Here is a 25204-nt window from a genome sequence, read left to right as displayed (position 1 = left end):
TGTTAGTAAATAAAAATGTTCTAGGTGAGAATGAATTATGCTCACTTGCTTTCATCTAAAAACTAAATGTAATTTTCTGTACACCTTCATTATGTACTGAGGCCCTAATTAATGGAGTGTATTTAGTTTCTGATTTACCATATTTATCCTGCCTCCATCCTTACTTTGTCTCCTTTAACACAGCTGCCAATGAGGTCATTTAAGAGTACTCCAGGATGATTCTCATCCCTGGTCAATTCCTTTACCCACCAGTTTCAAAATCTCATTTCTATTTCTCTTCTCATCCACCAAATTCATGCATTAATTTGTAAGTATACTTCAAGTTTTCAAATTAATAATCTGTGCCTGTTTTGACATCTATTTAACTGAAGTCTTCTACCTCATAGACTGGCATGCTCAAGATTTCCTGCATCATTTCATATCCAGTGCTTGACCAGAAAGAAGAAGCGCTATAATTCCTATAATACTTTTCTGGCTTCACTCTCTTTACTAAACAATCTCCCAAAATTCTGGTTTCCTAGAAAGATTTCCTTGACTAATAGAGAATCAATAAACTGTAGCCCCTTCTTGCTTAATATGTAACTTCTAGGGCTTAATCTGTCTGGGTTGGTCTGTGTGTCTGCCTGTGTGTGTATGTATTTTGTGTCACCCTACCACCTTTGATAGTGTCTTAGCCACAGTGGATTAGGGAGAGCAGTGGGCATAATGTAACAACATTAAGCTGAGGGACAGAAGCTTCCTCAATTCTGCTCCCATTTTTTCTCCATAAGATAGGGCCAAGGATGAAAAACAAACTTTCAGTTTGATCAAATTAAAATGCTAATACCCCTTTAAATTTTGGGTTTTTGATAAACACAAAATTTTTGGCATATTTACTAAAATTTTAGTATAAATTTCTCAGATTTAGCATATCACTTCTTGGTAAGCAGTTGGTAATGATAAGTGATTGCACTGAGTCCAGCCTAGACAGCTCCTTTGTTCCCTGGGAAGTCATTTATAAGGAAGGAACCAAACATCATAAAATCCCCAAAATGCAGCGAGAATGCTAGAATTCAATGTTATATTTCATATAACAGAAATATAAAGGAAGAAAATGATCTCTGGAAAAGAGGGTGGGAGACAACATCAGTTCAGTTTCCTAAATTCTCCAAATATGCCATTCATTGCCATTATTAGGGAAATTATTTTCTATTAGATTATGTTTGCTGGGATTAAAGATGCATATTAGGACAAATATGACTGTCCACAGGATGGTGGGAACCTGGAGTGTTTTATCAATTGTTGCTCTTAATGCTAGATTGTAAATATGTTACATGTAGCTGGATGGAATATGACATAATTATTAAAATTATTATGAAGACTATGTAGAAACATGAAAGAATGTTTATGGCATCATGTTAAAAAGCAGAACATAAATGTTAGATCCCTATGATTAGAACACTTCAAATATATATGTACATGTACACATTTGAAAGTGTTGAAAGGATTATGCAAAAGCAAAATTTTGTTCTATTTTGTGGGTATGACTGATTTTGGTACTATTTTTAAACTTCCTGTAATGCTTTTTTTAAATTGTCTTCATGATTAAACGTGAGAAAAAGCCTTTTCCAGAGAGTATAAAGAAAATACAGCTATAAGAAGGCTTCCTTGAATGCAATATTATCAATGAAGAGGGAAGGATTAAATGAATGCCTTATAAAAATTTCCTCCAGCACAAGGGTGTTTAAAACAAGTGACTTGCTGAAAGGTTTACAATTTTTAGAAACTACATTTATCAAGGAATAAAGGATAGGATAAGAATATGTGAGTATTTGGAGCACCCTAAAATGTTAACTTCAACCTCTATATCATCCAAATGTCTTGGCTTCTGGGAAAACAAAAAATGAAGAAATATGAACAGTTCACTGGATTCTTACCTTTATTTTTTATCCCCTTCCTTTGTTTGGCCTGATGACTATTGAAATTTCCACAGCAGTAATGAACAGAGATTTGGTTTAGGGACCTATCAGTATCTGTTGCTTCTCATTCACTCATTTTTGAAGGTATGTAATTTTAAGATGAACTGGCCATGAAAAGTGACTGCCAAAAAACCCAAAACTTAATATCATTTTAAGTTATTGAAAGAAAATATTAGATTGAGAAGCAAAAATGAGAAAGGTAACGGAAGGTAGTCACACCACTGCAGGACAGTTCCAATCAATTCTGTGGGACCCTTCTCTCCAGTCCCTTTTCAGAGAAGCATCAAGAAAACAGTGCACAGTCAGAAGGGAATAAGCAGGATCTAGAGGGACCTGAAAAGCAACACCATTAAAAATGGTGGAAGGAGTCAAGTATATTTGTCTTGTAAATGACTCAGGGGTCCTCTGAAGACCTATGACAGGTGAGAGAGGGAAAAGAAGGGGTCCATAACTTTTACTTTCAGGCATGTTTCAAACACTCTCTCTGACCCCTGTCTCAATGGGAAGAGTAAATAGGTGCTATAGAAATAGGAATGAACTAATTCAAGAGTTGCTGTTTATGAGCCTCACTTGTGTTCTGGGGGGTAATATGGGCATATAATAGAAGGAAGACCACAGAGTAGTTAAGAATTATGTGGGTGTTATCAAATCAGTCACAATTGGCATGAATCAGCACTGGCATTGCTATGGTAACAGCCAAGGAATGTTGCTCATCCATTTCACTTTGTTCTTAAACCCACAAGGGCTAATGTACAATTCTAAATCTAGTGCATTGATCCAGAAATAGTGCTTTGACAAGGAATATAAACCATACCTAAGATTTTCAGGGAAGATTCCAAAGACTGCTAAGAAGTAAGATGGATCAAAGAGCCTCCGGATCACCCATGATATGAGAAAATCTTTAGGGAAGTCTATACCTTATTGTCTTCAACTCTAAGTTGAAGGTATCAAAAATTATTTCATTGGCTCCTTTCAGGTCTCATTTTCTTGGTTTTGTGGGGTTTTGTTTGTTTGTTTCTTTTTTTGGTTTTGATTTTGGTTTTTTTTGGCCTGGAAGTCTGAAGACTGATGTGAAATCAACAAACCAACAAATATCTTGAGAATGAATTTAAGAAAATAGAGAGATAATAACCATAGTTATCTTATTCACAGCTGTTTCCTTAGAGTTTAACATAATACCTGGCATATAATTGTGCTCTGTAAGTATTTGTTGAATAAATGCAAAATGACTAACTCTTCCCTGCTAATGATGGCAAAACATAACTTAAAAGGAGGATATTTAAATTGATGGCTTTCTTTTTTTCTCCTTTTTGGGATAGGAAACTCTTTCTTTAAATGAAATAAAACCATTTTTTTTAAAAAGGAGGTAACAGGAAGAATTTTTTTTTTGGTACTGGGGATTGAACCCATAGGCACTCAACCACCTATTCATATCCCCAGTCTTTTTTATTCTTTAATTTGAGACAGGGTCTCACTAAGTTGCTTAGGACCTCACTAAATTGCTGAGGCTATCCTCGAAAGTTTAATCCTCCTGCCTCAGTCTCCCTTACTGGGATTATAGGTGATACCACCATGCCTAGCAAGGAAGAAGATATCTTCAACAGGGAAAAATGACAAAACAACATCTGGCATATTCAAGGTACTCCTATAAATCAACAAGGAAGATATGAGATACTATAGGAATATGGGAAAAAGATAGGAACAGTGCTTAGAATGTCCATGGGGTCTATATAGGGTAGGGCTTAATGTAGGCAAAAAACCCTGAGCTGGTCACTTTAGGCTAACTAGCAGCCTCACCTTTTTACCAAAGTATGCTATCGAAATATTACATTCTACACAATGTGTGATCTTTTTCTATATATGCCAAAATATAGGAACAATTGGGAAATACTGGGATAGTCAAATTAACAAGAAAATCCAAATAGCTAATAAATTTGAAATCTTGGGTTTGAACATATCAAGTGGAAATGAAACTATAGCATGATAAAATTGATTAGATTTGAGGAAGAATTACTTCATAGTGAAGGATATGAGATATTAATATAGGTATCTCTGGAAAGTTGCTCTAGGCTTCTTTTCCATGTTTAGAGGTCCCAGGTTGGCTTTTCTGTATAGGTGCTGAATATTCCTAGGGAGCAGGCCTGGTTCCCAAGATCCCGAAAATGTGAGATACTGGAAACCTTCTAAGACTCTCTAAGTCCACAGGGTAGAAATCTACTGCCTTAGATCCAGACTGTTGGATGGGTAGACACACAAACAACATGAAAAAGCAAGGGAACAAATCACTCCAAGCAAACCAAGATACTCCAATAACAGAACCCACTGATACCACAGTGGAAGAAATATAAGAGGAGGAGTTTATAATGTACATAGTTAAACTGATCTGTGAAGTAAAAGACAGTATAAGGAGTAAAATCAGAGAGAAAATACAGGAAGTGAAAGATCACTTCAATAAAGAGAGAGATTCTGGGGCTGGGGCTGTAGCTCAGTGGTAGAGCACTGCCTTGCACATGTAAGACATTGGGCTCAATCCTCAGCACTACATAAAATAAATAAATAAATATATTGTGTCCATCTACAACTAAAAAAATATTTTAAAAAACCCCAGAAATCCTCAAAATGAAATGTCTCAGGAAAGCTGGACTAGCTCCTGTGCATGCATTTTAAGACAGAATTTATTTCACAGATACAGAATGACTTGAAAGAGCTCATCTTCCCCCAAAGAGTCAGACAAGACAGCTTTATAAGGCATCTTTAGTCCTGGTTTCCCTGTGCCTCAGTTTCCCTGATTGGTAAATGAGTTCTGAGGTTACAAGAGACAATATAATCAATCATTGGTCATGGTGATTTAGAGTTAAATTGAAGGTCTCATATACTACTGTCTGGATTTAGAAATAAGAATATGGTCTTAGAGTAGAACTTGGCTCATTCAAAATGACCTTTTATTGACTTTACAGAATAACTTTCATTAAAAATCATTTATTTACAACTTACTCATTTGTAAAATGAAAGTGTTGTACCTTAAATGTTTATAAAGCAATTTCTGCTACCAGCAGTGTGTATATAATATAGATAGATAGATATACATACATATATATAGAGAGAAGAAAGATTCTCTAATAGTGTCTTTTTTCTATACTGAATAGAGTGTCTCTCATTTTCCCTCCAATAAATACAAGAGTGAGAATTATTTAAGCTCTTCTTGACCCACAGAAAAAGAAAATCATGTCATATTGAGTAAAATGTGCCTCCATGGGTACCAAGAAGAAAGTAGAAAATTCAGAAGAATCCTGTAATACTACAACTTTCTCTAGTGATGGCATATCTACATCTTACAGAATCACAAAAAGTAAGAGCCAATAATCACTTAAACAGCAACTCCAACCTACTCATTTTAGAGATGAGTACAAGGTCCAGGGTGAAAAAGACTCTCCTGAGCCTTCCTAACCAATCAGTGACCCAAATGGAACCTTAAATGGGCATCAAAAATTCTCAGTCTGGTATTCTTTTTGATAGATCATTTGTTCCTCACAGGATTCAGTTTAGAGGTGACACAATCCAGGGCAAAAATACTGTCTCTGGCTCAACTAGATGCAGCTTTCTCCAACTGTCTTTGACATCTGTGGCTATAGTAAAGGACAAAGGGAAAGATTTCAAGATATCAACAAAAGCTACTAATTAGGTTGGCTATATTGAGCAAATCCTCAAAGTAAGGTTATAGCACTCCATATGGGAAGATGAATACTCCATTATGTGTTCTGTAAGAAGAGGCCTAGATATTTGGGAGTTGGAAACAGATGATCCTCTAAGACTAAAAGACTCCCACGGGGCCATTACCTGGAAACTCTTAAGAAAATATTCTGTTTCTTAGTCACTCAATCTGTTGATTCCAAAAATAGGAATAACAACTTTTGCTCTGTTTGAAAAATAAATGGCATATAATGTAAATATATTTTGACATGGTAGTATATATATATATATATATATATATATATATATATATATATATATGTGAAAAATTATATTTAATTCTTGTTTTAAGCAATACTTATGAAGCATCTACTATGCTCCAGGCATTGATTAGGGGCAATGCATCAGAAATCATGAGATGAAAACCCCTGCACCTCAACAGAATTTACATAACGGTGGGAGATGGACAATAAGCAAAATATATAAGTGAAATATATATCAGCCATAGTGTAATTGAGAAAAATTAAAAAGGAAAGGGAGAAAGGCAATACAAGTTTATAGATAATTGTCAGGCAAGTTTCTACAAAAATGTATTACTTGAGTAAAACCTTGAAGAAGACACGGAAGGCAGCCATGTAGATATCTGGAGGAGGAATATTCAAGGCAGAGGACAATACAGTGCAAAGACTCTGAGTGAGAGAGGAGGAAACTGAAGATCTGAAAAGTTAATGGGTCATCTTTAAGAACACAGGGATAATTAATAACTAAGGATGTAAAAGCCAGCACTCCCTGTCCCCAGAGTCCTTGTTCTTTCTCCCCTACCTTATACTGCCTCATGAAGAGGGGGAAGACAGCCTTTAATCTTCCAAAAAGGGGTAAGAAAATGTTGAGGTAAAGAAAGTTAAAGCCCATAGGTAATGAAAGTTAAGACCCACAGTCCTTGGCCTTGGTCTTCTCAGAAGAGCCCTGTCCAATATGGTTGCCATCAGTAGTATGTGGTTAAATTTAAGTAAATTACATTTAAATAAAATTGAAAATTATATTTCTCTGTCACACTAGCCACATCTAAAATGTTCAATTGTCAAAAATGGTTGGCTAATAGATACTATACTGGAGAGGGAATGAAGAATACTTTACCCAGTAGGTAGCACTGATCTAGAGAAACAAGAATGTTGAAAAATGTTGTAGTACTACTGACCTCAAAATGGTCCCAAGGCTGGGGGATAGAAAGTAGGATTTGATCTCTCCTCTAGAAGGAAGGAGACAAAAAAGACTTAAAGAAGAATTTTCCCTGCATCAAGTGGAAAGCTATCATTGTATGTGTTTAGTTCTTTTTCAAAAACATATTACTACAGAGTTGAGACTATAGCTCAGTGGTGAAGTGATTGCCTGGTATGGGATACGTCCTGGATCTGATGCCCAGCACATAACTTTTTTCCCATTTCTCATAACTGTTTAGTAAAATGCCCTTTGACAATGTCAGCTTGCCTCTACTGAGCTCAAAAGAATATGAGCAGAAAAGCTCTCACCTTAGGAGAGGAAGATATAGAAGGGATGGGGTTAGTAATGTATCAAAGTGACATACTGAAGGAACTGAAGTTTGTCCTTCTAGCCTTCATCTTTTATGGATTACTTTTCCCAAATTCTTTTCTGCTCAAACCAATAAATGTTCTCCAAGTGAGGGAGGAGGACCAGTAGCATCAGCCTCACCCTTTATACTTAGGGATGCTTAAGCCTTAACCCAACCATAAAATTGATAACTTAGGTTCCAAGAGTGAGGATGCTGGGATCTGCATGCTTAACAATCTCTCCTGGGGACTCTGGTGCACATTCTAGAATGCCAATTACTAGCTTGGAGGAACATGTGTTTTGATTTAATGAGTAAGGATAGGCCCTACATGAGAGCAGAAGCTGGATCCAAAACAAAGAGGGTAAGGGTAGTGTTATGGTTTGGATGCACATGTGTGAAACAATATAAAAATGTTCAGAGAAGAAATGATTGGGTTGTGAATGTCTTTTTTTGGTGGGGGTTGGGGGGGGCAGTTACCGGGGATTGAACTCAGGGGCACTCAACCACTGAGCCACATCCCCAGACCTATTTTGTATTTTATTTAGAGAGAGAGTCTCACTAAGTTGTAAACCTTGCTTTTGCTGAGGCTGGCTTTGAACTCGTGATCCTCCAGTCTCTGCCTCCAGAGCCACTAGGATTACAGGTGTGCAACACTGAACCCAGCTTTGTTTTGAGAGTCTTAACCCAATCAGTGAGTTAATCCCCTGTTAGGGAGTAAATGAGAGGTAACTGAAATGGCAGGGCGTGGCTTGTGTGGCTTTAGGAGATTTTATTTATATATATATATTTTATATTGTATCTAGTAAGTGGAGACCTCTCTTTGCTTCCTTATCACTATGATGTGAGCTGCTGCCCTCTGCCACACTCTTCCATCATGATGTCCTGCCTCACCTAGAACCCTGAGGAATGGAGAAGGCCTTCTATGGACTAAGATCTTTGAAACCATGAGCTTTCAAATAAACTTTTCCTTCTCTATAATTGTGCTGGTTGGATCCTTTAGTCACAATAGAAAAAAAAAAGCTGACTAAAACAGGTAGAGATTCAAGCTAAGGAAGGAGACAGACATGGGGGAAAATGTAAAGGGGAACAAAGAGAGAGAAGGGGAGGGGAAGGAGAGAAAGTGAATATGGATGCATGAATAATAATGAGAAAAGGAGAGAAACCAAAATCAAGAATCTTAAGGGAGCAGTTTCATACATTTGCCTAAACAGGTTGTTTTTACCCCACTGAAAAGCTGTTGATCCCACTAAATAGAATCTGGCAGGCCAATTCATTTGCCCTTTCTAACATCTTGGGACCATCACAGGCAGGCCCATGAGGACTGTCAGTTCTTCATGAAAGTGCCCTCCACCCCACCTTGTGGGCCCCCACATGTAACACCATGACTACCTCACAAATGTCCTTGAGGTGCTTGATGTAGTGACGCTCAGTACTCATGATCTCATTGATGACATTGGCCCGCATCTGGTCCCGGTTCTGTAGTGGCCGGCCCAGACATAGGCAGTCTGAGTTGGGGTCCAGGTGGCCATTCTGCACATCACTGGGCCCTTCCTCTACCCCATCCTCCTGGTTCACCCAGAGCTGTAGAAGCAAGCAGAAAAATAATAATTTATTAACCTCTCTTCTTTGAAGACTTTCAGTCAAGTAGAAAAAGGACAAATTAAAACTTTTAGGAATTCAGAGAGCCTTCAATCAAAGGTCCCTGCAAAGAGAATGTCAGACCTGGCCCTGAGCATGATTCAAATCCTCTCTAGGTCTCTGGTGACCTATCTGTGAAATGTAAGATATGGGCATGAAGAAATGTTCTCTGGGTAGCTTCTTGGCCAAGAAGGTCTCAGAAGAGTGGTAAATGGTGGCAAGAAGAAATTGTTTATGCTGAAGCACATCTAGATAACCCGGCAGGATGAAATAAAAGAAAAAAAATTAAACTATACATCTTAAGTGCCACAGCTGGATTATTGTCAAAACACAGCATTTAAGTGCCTATGAGTGTGACCATCAAAGTTAGATGCTGAAGTGGGTGTCTCACAAAGAGGGCTTTTGGTATGACTTCCATCACAGGGTGCACAAATAATAATAAAATTTTAACTGTAAAATTCCTGGGACATGCAAATATTTCTAACCCTTCAAGATCATGATGGGGATGGCATAATATTTCCCAGGGACCTAATAATAACAGTCACTGATTAAGCACTTAATATACAACAGGAACTATGCTAAGAACTTTTAGTAAACTTATATTCAGTCTTGCTAAGTAGGTACCATTGTTACTCCCATTTCACAGAAGAGGAAACTGTGGCTAAAAGAAATTAAGGCATGAGTTTGAAGTCACACAGGAAGCAGAGAAGCTGGGATAAAAGCCAGACAATTTGATTCTACAGCCTACCCACTTAACCACTATTCCAGAAAATTTGTGCCTCTGACTCTTAAGGGGGGCATGAAAAAAGATGGAAAGGGTTTGGGCCAATGTGGGGTGAGAATTATTAGAATAATCAGAACTGGATATAGTTGACACAGATTGAAACTGTCTATTCCAAATCATGAAGTTGGAGGGAAGCTGGAAAAACTTCTTTTGGGAAAGCTGGGTGATTTGGAATAGACTTAGCTTGAATCAAAGAGATGACCTATTTCACCTCAGTCCTAGAAAGGGGGAAAGCATGGCGGTAGGGAGAAAAAGATGGCTTGGAACCCTAGGGAGAGCGGTAAAATTTGTCAAGGTTAATTAGATAAGGAGCTTGCCAATTGTCTCAACATCATTAATCAATTCTCCATACTTCCCTTCCCTACTCTCCAATTTTTTTCCACATCCCTGACTCAAGAAGATCAGATCAAACAATTTAGATTCATCTCCATTTCTGCCATCTGAAAAGCCTGTTAGTATGTGGCTTTAGGATAACAGAGGCTTTAAGATGAAGCTAGAGGAAGAGTAGTTACTTCTCAACTCTGTGTATTCTTCCTTCTCAGTTTCTTTTCTAGGAGGCAGGGAGCATTGTTATCTGCCAGGAAAACCTAGAGATGTTATTAGCATATATTCTACTTCCTTGCTACAGGCCAAAGCAAGTAGTGATCACTCTGTTTTAATACATTTTACATAGTCAAGTGTACAAAATTTATCTAACCCCAAATCTATCACCTTCCTTAAATTCTCTATTGGAAATCTCTTCCAAAAGGTCAGTTTTGTGCCTTCAATATGCTAATAGCTACCATTTAATATAATTGAGAGACAATATGAGAGACCTGCTGAAAAGGTGATTCCAAGGCACCCACAGTAAACACCTGATATGCATGATGTTGCTATTTATAATAATGAAAACATCGCTCACAAGCAATCTATTAGCTTGCTCTACTTCTCAGACTGAGCTAAGCCCTGCTATACAAAAGGTACCACTGTGAGGCCTTTAAAATATAAGAATCATTTATTTTCTTCTCTGGAGTTTAAGACAAATTCAAGTCAAAACATTGGTTTTTGGATGACTGAAATAAGATGGAATATTTAGAATAGTTCCAGTGGGAAGGAATACAGAATATGAGGCCAGAAAACTAAAAGGTGAGGAAGGCAACTTCATTCCAACAACCCCAGAAACCCATTCCTTAGGTTAAGACACTGCTTTCATCCAAAATAACTATCAGTATATTCATTCATTTATTCAATAAATCTATGTCAATGCCTACCATAGGTCAGATATTGGGGATAGAGCAGCAAACAAAATAAACAAATCTTTCCCTTTGTGGATCTTAACTTTGGAGAGACAATGTTTCCTAGCCTAGAAAAAGGTACCATGCAAGGCACAAAATATTGTGTTCCTGAACTCAGGGTCATAGAAAAGATCCTCTAGGCCTTATGATATGACGTTTTGGCCTAACCCCTAAGTCTCTGTTCTTAAGAGTTTCCCTATTCTGTGCAGATGAAGGCCCTAGTCCACTTGCATGTCAGAGTGCAGAGAAACAGGTGAGCCTATAAGCTTCTCTTCCCTGGGTGGAATTTCAGCCCAGAATGCCATTATCAACCTGCACAATGGCCTGTGTAAGTTAATGTGTACCTTTCTACAAGTGTTATTCACTGATGCTGCAATTAAAACCCATAGGCTGCTGGATTATTAGTAAGAAGAAGGGCAATGTCCCAAAACTGCCAGGTTGGAAAACTTTTCCAGAAACCCTCTCAGAGTACTTAAAGGCTAGTTTCCTCAGCCTTAATTGAACACCATAGTAGACTGGAGTAGTGTAGTTCAATGTAACAAATAATTACATGGGACCATTTCTGTGCCTAACTAGCATTAACTGTGAGTGAGACATAGGTGAGCAAGACAACCAACACCTTCATCTTCTTTCAAAACCAAGGTGTGCTTTCCAAATCAGAGACAATCTCTGGTCTCTCATTTTTCCATTGCCACTGGTATTGCCTTCATCTCTTTATATCTGCATAAGTTTCACATGTCACTATCAAACTAATTTCTTTGACTTTCACTTTGATTAACTACTCTCATGCCCCCAAATTTTCATTGGCTTCCCACTGATTATGAAGCAAGTCCAAATCTTTCTTTTTGACATTCAAATCTTACTATAATCTGACTCCAATCTCTATTTCTACCTTTACCTCCTACTACTCCCTTTAGGAATGTTGGGTTCCTCTCAGACTGATCTGTTCTCAAATATTCCAATTTATATTCTTTAATACAATGCTGGAACAAAAAAAAATGATATAGTTCGGAGGCTCTCCATTACTTCAGTAACAATGACCCAACCTTTCAACTTACTGATAATTAAGCTGAGGCCCACAGATTTCCATGGAGTTAGTAATATACCCACAATTTTCTACAAAAATTTATTGGTGCATCATAATCATATATAATAATGGAATTCACTGACACACTCATATCATCAATGTGCCCATTTATTTACATAGAGAACACTCTTCTATTTTCTTTCTTTTCTTTGTATTATTATTATTATTATTATCATCATCATCATCATCATCATCGCATCAGAGACTGAACCCAAGGGTGCTTAACCACTAAGCCACATCCCTGGCCCTGCCTCCCTTTTCTTGAGACAGGGTCACACTAAGTTGCTTAGGACCTTGCTAAATTGCTGAGGCTGGCTTTCAACTTGTCATCCTTCTGCCTCAGCTTCCCTAGCTTTGGAATTATAGTTGTGTGCTGCTGCACCCAGCTCACATCTTCTATTTTTGGTTTTATTTTTAAATTATACAGTTGATACAGGAACATATTTGCCTTGTAAAATGTTGAAATAGAGAAAAAGGAAGAAGACTCAATTGATTATAATCTGAGATGAGAGAAGAAATATCACTATCATTCCTACGTAAGGATTAAATGGGCATACTATGAACAATGGTATGCTAAGAAATTAGTTAAAATGATGAAATGAACAAGATCCTAGAAAGACATAAATTACTGAAAAATGACTCAAGAAGAAATAGAAATTTTGCACAGGACAATAAAAAGTAAAGACTTTGAATGAATGAGAAAATCTCCCATATGAGGGAAAAAACATGATACAGAATCACAGACGGCTTCACTCATGAACTCTACCAAACATTTAAAAAACAATTAACAATAATCTTTCACAGATTCCTCTGAAAATTAAACGTAGAACTCCTCAACAGAATACTAGCAACCTAAACCAAGCAACATAAAAAAAATTCCATCTTACCAGACAGAATTGATCTTAGAAATGCAAGATTGATTGAACATATGAAAATCAATGTAATAATGAAATAAAGGTTACAAAACACCACATAATAGTCTCAATAGACACAGAAAAAGCATTTAAAAAATTCAGCACTCATTTATAATAAAAAAGACAGAAAATAGTGTTTTGAGGGAACTTCCTCAAAATGATAATAGACATTTATGAAAAACCATAAAATCATTCCTAATGGTGAAAGAATGAATGCTTTCATTGTATACAATCAAGAACAAGACAAGGATATCTGCTTTCATCACTTCTATTCAACCTTGTACTGGGGGTTCTAGCCAATAAAACTGGACAGGAAAAGTAAAGAAAAGGCTTTCAAGATTGGGCAGAAAGCAAGACTTCTTTAAAGTGCAAGAAGTAAAATCAAGAATCAATAAATGGGGGCTGGAGTTGTTGCTAAGTGGAAGAGTGCTTGCCTAGGACATTCAATCTTCAGCACAACATAATAATAAATAAATAAATAAATTGAAGGTATTGTGTCCATATACAACTAAAAATATGTTTAAAAAGAATCAATAAATGGGATGGATTCTAACTAAAAAAAAAACAAACAAACAAACAAAAAAAAACTTCAGCAAAGGAAGTATTCAATAATGTGAAAAAAGAGCCTATAGAATGGGAGAAAATCTTTACCACATGCACCTTTAATTGGACATTAATCTCTAGGAACTGAAAAAACTTAGCACCAAAAACAAAACAAATATCAAATAACCCAATCAATAAATGGGCTAAGGAACTGAACAGACACCTCTCAGAAGAAGAAATATAATCAATCAAAAATATATGAAAAAGTATTTAACTTCTTTAGCAATTAGACAAATGCAATTCAAAACTACACTTAGATTCCTTCTCACTCCATTCAGAATGGAAATTGTCAAGAATATAAGCAATAATAAATGTTGGTAAGGATGTGGGGAAAATGTTACACTCATAAATTGCTGGTGGGACTGCAAATTGGTATAACCATTATGGAAAGCAGTACGGAGATTTCTCAGAAAACTTGGAATGGAACCACCATTTGACCCAGTTATCCCACTCCTCAGTTTATACCCAAAGGATTTAAAATCAGCATATTACAGTGAAACAGTCATATCACTGTTTATAGCAGCTCAACTCAAAACAGCTAAAATATGGAACCAATCTAGGTGTCCTTCAACAGATGAATGGGAAAAGAAAATGTGATACACACACACACACACACACACACACAGGAATATTATATGGCCTTAAAGAAGAATGATAGTATGGCATTTGCTGGTAAATAGATGGAGCTGGAGAACATCATGCTAAGCGAATTAAGCCAATTCCAAAGAACCAAAGGCTGAATTGTTTTCCTGATATGCGGATGCTAATTCACAATGGGGGGTGGGCTTTGGAATAATAGAAGTACTTTGTATTAGACAGAGGAGTGAAGGGAGGGGAAGCGGGTATGGGGTTAGAAAGCATAGTAGAATGAATTGGACATTATTACTCTATGTGCATATATGATTAAACAACTGGTGTATTTCTACATCATGTACAACTAGAAGAATGAGAAGTTATACTCTACTTATATATGATATAATCAAAATACATTCTACTGTCATGTATAACTAATTAGAACAAAATAAATGAAAATAAGCAGAAGTAGTAAAACCATCTCCTGTTAAAGATCATATGATCTTCTGTATAGAAAATTGTAAGGAGTCCACCCCCCCCCAAAAAAAAAAAAACACCCTGTTTTAACTAAAAAGTGAGTTCAGCAATATTGTAGAATGGAAGACAAATACAACAAAAATCAATTGTACTTCCATAAATTAGCAGTCAATAGTCTAAAGGTGAAATTAAGAAACAAATTGCATTTAAAGAGCATCAGAGAAAAAATACTTAGGAATAAACTAATAATTGAATTGTATATACTGAAAACAGCAAAACATTGTTGAAAGAAAGTAAAGATGATTTATCTAAATATAAAGACCTCTCCTTTTAATGGAGAGAACAAAATATTGCTAAGATAGCAATACTCCCCAAATTGATTCAACATAATCCATATCAAAATCTCTCAGCTGGTTTCTTTTCAGAAACTGACAAACTGATCTTAAAATTCAAGAGATCCAGAATAAAACAACTTAGAAAAAGAATAAAGTTGGAGAGTTCACCCTTCTAGCTTTCAAAACTTACTACATATCTACAGTAACTGAGGAATGTGGTGCTGGCATAAGAATAGACATAAATATCAATGTAATAGAATTAAGACTCCAGAAATAGACCCCACATTTTTTATTTTTTATTTGTTCTTTTTAGTTATACATGACAGTAGAAACTGTTTTGATATATCATACATAAATGGAGTATAATTTCCATTCTGTACATGATGTGGAGTTACACTGGTCGTGTATTCATATATGTCCAATTCATTCTACTGTCTTTCCTATTCCCATACCTTCTCCCTTCCCCTAACTCTGCCCTGTCCAACCTGGTGAACCTTTCCTTCTCCCTCCCCCCACAGATTGTGATAGATCACACATTTTTCCTGGATTGATTTTTGTCAAAATGGCCAAGATGATTAAAAAGGGAAAGTAGAGTATTTTCAATAAGTGCTATTGAAAAAAAATGGGTATCCCACATGCAAAAAAAATAAACTTGAACCCCTACCTCACACTATGTACAAAATTCGCTAAATCTGTTGAAAGGCCTGAATCTAAAGTTATCAAAGAAAATTGAGGAAAATCTTTGGGACTTCAGATTTAGGTAATAGTTTCTTAGATATGACACTATTAAAGCATAAGCAACCAAGTGAAAATAAATTGAACTTCATTAATTTTTTCATCAATATGCTACAAATGATACCATTAAGAAAGAAGAAAAGCAGCTGTGTGCAGTGGTGAAAACCAATCCTAGTGACTGGGGAAGCTGAGAGAAGAGGATCTCAAGTTTGAGGCCAGCATTAGCAATTTAATGAGACCCTCAACAACGTAGTAAGACCCTATCTCAAAATTAAAAATTAAAAAAAAAATTAAAAAGGGCTAGATATGTAGGTCATTGGTAAAACACTCCTGTGATCAATCCCCAGTTAAACTCCTCCCAAAAAAATAAGAAAGAAAGTAAAAAGACAACTCATATAATGGAAGAAATTATTTATATATGTCTGATGAGTTCCACATATTCTGCATACTAGATCCTTATCAGATACGATATGCAAATATTTTCCCATTATGTGGGTTGTCTTTAATCCACTTTAAAAACATCAAAGCATTTCAGTAGGTATTTCACCAATGAAGATATACAAATGGCCAATAAATACATAAAAGACAATATCATTAGCCATCAGAAAAAGGCAAATCAAAATCACCTCACACTAGGATGGCTATAATAATGATTAAACAAAAAAGCCAATAATGTGTTGAGGAGGATACAGAAAAGCTGGAATCCTCATGCACTGTTGGTAGGCATAAAATATGGTATAGTAACTGCAAAAACATTTTGGCAGTTCCTTGATGAGTTAAACATATAGTTACCATATGATCTAGCAATTACACTCCTAGTGTATATACTCAAGAGAACTAAAAACACAGGCTCACACAGAAAGTTGTACTTGAATACTCACAGCATTATTCATAAAAAGTGTAAATAGCCCAAATGTTTATGAATTGATAAATGGGTAAACCAAATGTGGTTTCTCTATATGAAAGAATATTATTCGCAATATGAAGGAATGAAATACTAACATATGTTATAATGTGGATAAACCTCTGAAACATTATGGTAAGGAAAAAGAAGCTAGACAAAAAAGGCCATAAGTAATATATGATTCCATTTATAGGAAATGTCCAGAATACACAAATACATAAAGACAGAAAGCATATTAGTAGTTTCCAGGGGCTTAGTTGAGGGGGAATAGGGAAATTTTATACAAAGGGCACAAAGCTCAAGTTAGTTGAGAATACTGGAGCCGGGCATTAGGTTACATGCCTATAATCCCAGCAGCTCGGGGGGCTGAAGGAAGAATGATTTTGAGTTCAAAGACAGCCTCAGCAATGTAGTGAGGCCCTAAGTAACTCAGCAAGACTCCTTCACTAAATAAAATATTAAAAAAGGTCTTGGAAGTGGCTCATTGGTTAAGCACTCCTGAGTTCAATCCCTGGTACCAAAAATAATAATATTAGATACCTTTTATAAAGTATGTTGACTATAATTAATACTAATATTTAGTGGAAATTACTGAGGGTAGATTTGAAATGTTCTCACAAAAAATGATGAATAATTCTGTGAAGTAATGCATGGTAGTGAAATAATTAAGGAAACTGTGTGTGTGTGTGTGTGTGTGTGTGACATTGTATCCCATTACTTCTGGTTCTTCTTTAGCATAGTATGGTATCTTTAGGTTAAAACAATATGATATATTTCAAAATGAATAGAAGAGTATAAAATTCATAACACATAAAAATGATTATTATTTGAAGAGATGCTCATACTTATTACCCTGATTTGATTATTACATTGTGTACATGTACTGAATTAACATGATGTGCTCCATTGAAGAAATAGAAATATTATGTCCCAATAAAAAATATAAATAAATAAATAAGACTTAGAGTTTCAAAAACAAAATATATTTCTTCTCATCATGTGGCAAGATTCATTAAAGTTTTGATATAATGTTTATAGATCAAAAAGTAAATAAAACTGTTTTGGAATTAGGCAATTGTGATAGCTGCACAACTTTGCAAGAATACTACAATCCACTAAATGGTAAATTTTTAAATGTTAGATTTTATGGCATATAAATCTATAAATATAAACATATAAAATTAAAATAGTCCAGAAAAAAATAAAAATTTCCTTTGGACAACTCCCCTTCCTTCCTACAATTTTATTTTTTTCCTGAGGAAAGCCAGGTTATGGATTTTGTATGCAAAAAACAAAATCCAAGAAATTACTTACCTACATTTTTACTACAGTAGACTTGCCACAGTTCCACATGATAAACTGATGCTCACTCAGCCTTGGGCATATACAACATCTTTAGTAGCCCCTCCCTCAAAACGAATTGGTAGTTCTAAAAAGAGAGGTGTCAAAATATCCATCTGGTAGCTCCCTCATAAGTTCAATAAAGACTTTTAGAGTGTCTTAGAAAGCTAGTCTATCCCTGGCTCCAGTAATGGGATGTTTCCAAGAAGAGAATGGATAAGCAATATTGTCTAAATCTCACTTCAATATTTTCGGAGGCCCCATCTAACCAGCCAGAGGAGTGATAAGTGAGCTATCCTCCAAGAAAGTAAGGTGTTACTGCCAGTCACATTAAACAACAGAATCTCAGAGCTGGAAAATAAGAGTTACAAAGGAGAATAGAGGTCAGCTAGTCTAAACCAACCTTTGTCCCCCAATCAATACATCAACTCCCTCAACAACATCCCCTGCCAATATCTGCCCAATCCAATGGCTTAAACACAATCAGTGATGAGAAGATTACTGTCTCCTAAGGTAGCTCTTTCCTTTTTTGATAATTCTAATCATAAACAGAGCCCTCAGCTCTGCTTCTGTTCAAATGAAAGCACCAGCCTAACATCGTAGCAAACACTGCAAAAGGGCAAAACACAGGCAAGAGAGTGGGATTAGAGGGAACATGGATTCTCCTATAACAAAGGTCACCAAAATGCCTTTCTCTGCTAACACAGTAAATCATCAGCAAAGTTTGGATGTAAAAGTAGATGTGGCTGAAAGAACCTGGTTAGCTGAAGGCACAGCTTTCCTTCATACATACATATACACACCGATCTGTTTTAGAGCTCCAATCCCGGTTTATAGGAGGATAAGGAATGCTTAGAGATCCCAGAAAATGTATGCCAGGAAGCATTTAGCATTCCTGCCTGGCACAAAGACAATCAGCATGGTGTGTACAGTCAAGCACAAAGCCATTCCTCAGCCTCTTGAGGGAAAGAGATTTAATAATTGTCACTAATTACATGAAAGATCATCGTAAGAAGGCTACTAAAAATTGTTCTCTCTTTCCAGCACAGATACAATGAGAAGAATGAGCTTCAACCACAGAGATGAAATTTTTCATTATATAACAGAAAAACAGGGAGGGAAATGGTGGGGGGGGGAAACCCATGTGAATATCCTATCTTTGCATTCATGGCTTTCTATCAACAGTGTATCCCAACACACACCCATGACCTCAACCAGGCTACATTTTCTATTTATTCCAACACATGTTGTTTATTCCAACCTCTATATCCTTGTGTTCTTCTAATGTGTGAACACTACCCCCACTCCACGAAGGCCTTCCCCACTCATTTCTATCATTCTTTTGTCCCTGGCTTCCTTGAAAACTTTGTCCAAGAACAGCCCCTTTCCACAAACTTTCTTACCTGTACTTTAAAACATTCCTGCAAGGTAGGTAAAGCCAGGCTTATTATCCCAACTTCCCAGATGAGAAACCCAAGGTAGCTCTTTCTTTTACTGTGAGATCCCTCACAGTAAATAGATAGCATTCAGGACTGAAGCAAGACCTCCAGACCTCCAAAATTAGAAGAGACAATCTGTGACAGAGGTAGGTGGTACAGACTTGGGATCCTAGGTGCAATTTATATTATATTATTATTATTATATATTATATTTATATTATATTATATTATTATTATATTATAATTAATTATATTATTAATATATTATTAATTTTTGTGGGGGTTACCTGGCATTGAAATTAGGGTCATTCGACTACTGAGCCACATCTCCAGACCTATATTGTATTTTATTTAGAGATAGGGTCTCAATGAGATTCTCAGTGCTTTACTTTTGCTGAGGCTGGCTTTGAACTTGCACTCCTCCTGCCTCAGCTTCCCGAGCTGCTGGGATTATAGCAATGAGCCACCACCGCACCTGGCCAAATATTTTTAACTCTACAACTGCCTTGCTGTGTAACACAGAAAAATTTACTTAAGGGCTAGGGTTGTGGCTCAGTAGTAAAGTGCTCGTCTAGCACGTGTGAGGTGCTAGGTTCGATCCTCAGCACCATATAAAAAAGTAAATAAATAAAATAAAGGTATTGTGTCCAACTACAACTAAAATATATATATATATATATATTTTTAAAAATTTACTTAACTTTTCTGATCCTAAGGTTCATTTTCTATGAAAAAGAATAATATTACCCTACTTTGTGGGTTGTTATGAGAATTACATAAGGTAATGCACATTAAATAGTTCCTGACACAGAACCATTAGTTCTTCTTGTCATTATCCTTAGGTTGATACCATCAACATCTAAGAATAACTGCCCTCTCTAGGGGCATTATTTTCCCTGACACAATGGTTTTAGGAAATACTTTTGTAATTGTTCTCATAATTTCCCCAAATTTCACACACTCCAAATGTCACCTCCTTTAGAAGCAGACTCTAAGCGTGCCCCTACCCCACAATCAAAGAGAGACTTATGTAGCCTGAAATGGGGATGTTTATGTCACCTTCCCATGACAAGGCTTCTTAAGGTAAGAGATCAAAATGAACTGGGGTGAGTTAAGGTACAGGGAAAACATTTACAAATGACAGTTTTTCTTTTTTTCCCTCCAGTGAAGAAAACTAGATGACTCTAAGATAAACTATATTCTGCTCTACCCCTAAGCCTTCTCCTTTTGTTGGTTTTCATGGGCCTATCCTGCTTAGAACCTTGATAGAATATGTTTATTAGTAGTCACCAAAGGAATACTCTGACAGGACCTTTAGAAGTTCATTTCTTCTACATTCCTTTGATTTTCTTTCTGTTTGAGTTAAAAGAAAATGAAGGCTTCTATTTCAGTTATCTAGATATAGAAGTACAAAGCCCCACTCTCCCTGATTTCATGATGAAAGTCACAATAAGGGAGGATGCTGAAAATCAAGGTGACCTGAGTTACTCATCTCCCAGAAAGCTTGCAATTATTTGACATTCAGAAAAGAAACAAAACAAAACAAAACAGAAAACACTTCAGGATGGTGACCTGGAAAAGCACTGGCTTTGGATTTAGACCTTGAGCTCTTACCTTAGGAAGTTTGGTCATGGGCCAAATACATCAACTGGCAAAGTAAGAGTCACTTTTGCAGGGAGGAGGATTTAAAACTTGGCTCTGAAGGAGGTGGCATTTGGAGTATGAGAGTTTGGTAAAATTATGAGAGCAATTATAAAACGTACTTTCTCAAGCCCTTCTCAGAATAGAGAAGGCAATTTTTGTTAGATGTTGCTTTATCGTTCTAGGGGAAGATGGTGCCAGCTCAGGGGATAGTAATAACCTAGGGGATCTTGTTTTGGCTATGTATCTATTAGCATAGGTAAGTTCACAAGATCTCACTCACTATCTGATCTGTACAACTCTACAAGTGACCCAAATATGGTTTGATCCTTTTGAGGGTTCCTCAGCAACATCTACCCGGCAATTTTAAAGCCTCAGTATTCCCTACCCAGCTGTGTTATTCTCTCAAAGCCACTTGAGTCATTGCTTCTTCCTGACCTCAATTCCTACTAAAGCACATCCCTTCCCTAACAATCCCCACCTTCCAACCATATGCAAAGCATTAAGGGATCCAGTAGATGGGAAAAGGGAGTAATGGAGAATGACTGATAATGGTTATGGAATTTCTTTTTTGGGTTATAAAAGAGAAGCTCTCTAACAAGATAGAGGTGATGGTTGCACAATATTGTATATGTATTAAATTGTATATTTTTAAATGGTTGAAATGGTAAAATATATGCTTATTTTACCTTAAAAATAAAGAAAAAGAGTATGGGCTAGACAGTTTCTTGGAGTTTATCTGGTCTAATCCCTCCATTTCTAAGGGAGAAAACAGACCAGGCTAAAGTGAATATTTTCACTAAAATCACAAAGATACCAGGAGTGGGGGCACATGCCTGCAATCCCAGCTACTCAGAAGGCTTAGGATTACAAGTTTGTGGTCATCCACAGCAACTTAGCAAAACCCTATCTCAAAATAAAAAAAAAAAAAGTTAGGATACAACTCAGAGGTAGAACATTTGCCTAGCATATGACTCCCTGAGTTCAATACTCAGTACCATACATACACACACACACACACACACACACACACACGTCACAGAGCTTAAGTAGTCACCTCCCTTCTCTCTATAAGTTCCCAATTCTATACTTAGCCTCTTGAAGAATGTTCTAAATGCTTCTGTACCTTCTCAGTAGCCAACTGAAGATCAGTTGTTGGATGAATTAATTTATACCTAAGCCCCTTATTCTACAGTTTTGGAAACTCTTTTATTACATACTGCCTGCTTCTTAATTCCCAGTCACCATACTTGACCTCCTAATTAATGCATACTTAACAACTTCATGTTGTATTCTCTAGTACCAACCACTTGCCATGACAACAGTGCCACCTGTCTGCTGCCTACTGGTACAACACTCTATCTACTTGGTGGGAATTTCTCACAACATTTACAGTTGGGAGGGTTCTAACTGACTCCATGTGCTCCCCCACCAAACCCACATGAAAAGCTGAACTGCTGGGACTTACACAACTCAAATTTAACTACAGAGCTAATACTGTTTTTTTTTTCCTATAAGTAAAAACAGTATCAAATGTTCCCTTAATAGTAGGCATTAGACCAGAGACCCTGCACCTATTAGAAGAAAATGTAAGCCCAATACTACAAGAACTCCTAAAGCACAAATTAAAATCAAGAATCAATAAATGGGATGGTATCAAACTAAAAAGCTTCTTCACAAAAAATGAAACAATAAAGAACATGAAGAGAGAACCTAAAGAATGGAAGACAAATGTTGCTACCTGCACCTCAGATAAAGTGTTAATGTCCAGGATATATAAAGAACTCAAAACAACAATTAAAAAAAAAACTTAACACCAAAACCCCAAATAACCCAATCAATAAATGGGCAAAGGAACTGAATAGGCACTTCACAGAAGAAGAAATACCAATGGTCAACAAATATGTGAAAAAATGCTCAACATCTCTAGCAATTAAAGAAATATAAATTAAAACTACACTGAGATTCCGTCTCACTCTAGTCAAAATGGCAATTATCAATAATACAAGCAACAATAACTCTTGGCAAGGATGTGGAGAAAAAGGTACACTCATACACTGTTGGTGGGACTGCAATTTGGTGCAACCATTATGGAAAGCACTATGGAGATTCCTCAGAAAACTTGGAATGGAACCACTGTTTAGCCCAGTTATCCCACACCTCAGTTTATACCCAAAGGATTTAAAATCAGCATATACTACAGTGATGTAGCCACATCAATGTTTACAGTGGCTCAATTTGTAATAGGTAAGCTATGAAACCACCCTAGATGCCCTTCAACAGATGAATGGATAAAGAAAATGTGGTATATATACACAATGGAATATTACTCAGCCATGTAAAGAATGACTTTATGATTTTTGTCAGTAAATGGATGATTCTGGTTACTATCATGCCAAGTCAAACAAGCCAATCCCCCAAAATACAATTCAAATATTATCTCTGATATGCATATGCTAACACAAAACAAAGCCAGAAGAATAGAAGCTCAATAGATTAGACAAAGGGGATTGAAGTGAAGGAGGTGAGGATGTGAATAGGAAAGACAGTAGCACAAATTATACATAACTTTCCTATGTTCAAATAAAAATATACCACCAGTAAAACTCCATATCATATACAACCACACAATGTGATCATAATTAGATTGTTATACTCCATGTACGTATGTCAAAACGCACTGTACTGTACTGTCATATGTATCTAAAAGAACAAATAAAAATGAGTAACCTATACTTACCTAATATATAACTGAATATGGGAATGAGTCTGCTCCACACATGGCCCTCAGGCCCAAGCTCCACTGAGCAGCAATGTCAACCTCACTACCTCAATAAGATTTTCAAACAAGTAACAAGCTAGACCAATGGGGCCAATTTACAAGTCTAATATTATTGCTCTTTTCCCAAATGTATCTTACAAATGATGTTTTCCAATCCATTCTTGGCAACTGATGCATAGCACAATGCTCCATCATTTATTTGTTCATAAATGAAAGCTAAATGCTGAGGTGCTACTCCACTAACAATATTATGACTCTTGATAGAGATCAGAGAAACCAAGAAAGCAAAATGTCCAAGTACATGTTCAGTAGACTCATTAGTTGCAGCACCATTCCTATTAATCTTGAAACCTGGCAGTATCGGTATACCCTATATTCCATGTAGCCTGTGTCCTCATATGAGTGCTTTGCTGGTCTTATTTCTGTTATTTGATGATATATTAGTACCTACCCTATTAAATTGTTGCGAGAACTACACAGAGTTATGCAAAAAATGCTGACAGTGGTGTATGACATATAGGAAACAATCAATAATACTAATGGTATTCACAGAAAACACTAATGTTAATGGAAGAGTATACTTCTTTCTCCTCGATCACTCCATCCAGCCTCTTGGGAATGTACTTACTCCCTACTCTGTCAGCAGCCCTTCAGAGGTCCAAAGTCTGAAATTAGATCTGCCAAGCCTCTCCTGTCCTCCAGGCTTCTGGACTCTTACTCATCATTTGGATGAATCATTCAATCTGCAACAGCTTCTCATGAGTATAAGATCCAAAAAGACAGATTCCAGTTTAACATAAAAACAAAGTCTGTCAAACCTATTCCTGAACCATAACCAGTGAAATAAAGAGGTAGGGAGCTACCTGTCAGTAGACATGTAATAGCAGAGACTGAGTAACCACTTAGGAAGCAAGACTATTTTAAGATGTGTTCAAATATCAGCAAGAGGACAAAATTAGATAACTTTTAAGATCTCCCACAAACAACACTGAACCAATTTGAGATTGGAACTGCTCTTCAAATCTAACCACCTACAGGTGGGTCATATCCCATCTTGGAATAACACTTCCCTCACTTATTATCTGTAATTGGGATAGGAAGGGTCATAATGAAAGGATTCCATAAGATATGATATGTCAAGTAATAAACAAAGGTAAGGGGAGGGCATAGTGATGCTAGAAGGGAAAGAGGGACATGAAGATAGGAAACCTAGATCCTTTACATGTCTTCAATGATTTTATTAACAAGAAATTTCAGGCCTCAACTACCCCAAATGGATTTTTCCTAACATAGCTGCCACCTTTGCCACCTCCTCCTCCTCTTTCTTCTTTCTTCTTCCCTTTTCCAGCAGAGAGGAGAAAAATAAAAGTGAAACAGAACTAGCTATTTAAGAGTTTAGAAATGCCTTACTTTTACCTTTAAGGAAATCACCTGTTTTGTCTTCTCCAGGATCGCTATA

The 25204-nt window shown here is 36.5% G+C and overlaps 1 protein-coding gene across 14 annotated transcripts in view; it reads right to left on the bottom strand.

Annotated features, from left to right (window-relative positions):
* Arhgef9 (Cdc42 guanine nucleotide exchange factor 9) overlaps nt 1-25204 on the bottom strand; it is a 331435-nt gene that overhangs the window by 57543 nt on the left and 248688 nt on the right. For all 14 annotated transcript variants that reach the window (XM_058578283.1, XM_046440417.2, XM_046440431.2 and 11 more), the window contains one exon: nt 8608-8799. In XM_058578283.1, coding sequence (XP_058434266.1) covers nt 8608-8799 — 192 coding nt within the window. The remainder of the gene's footprint in view (nt 1-8607; nt 8800-25204) is intronic.

The sequence above is a fragment of the Marmota monax genome, unplaced genomic scaffold (genome assembly GCF_021218885.2).
Source record: "Marmota monax isolate L192 unplaced genomic scaffold, Marmota_monax_Labrador192_F-V1.1 WCK01_AAM20220418_F8-fsc00134, whole genome shotgun sequence".
Lineage (NCBI taxonomy): Eukaryota > Metazoa > Chordata > Mammalia > Rodentia > Sciuridae > Marmota > Marmota monax.
This window is presented reverse-complemented; position numbering and strand designations above follow the sequence as displayed.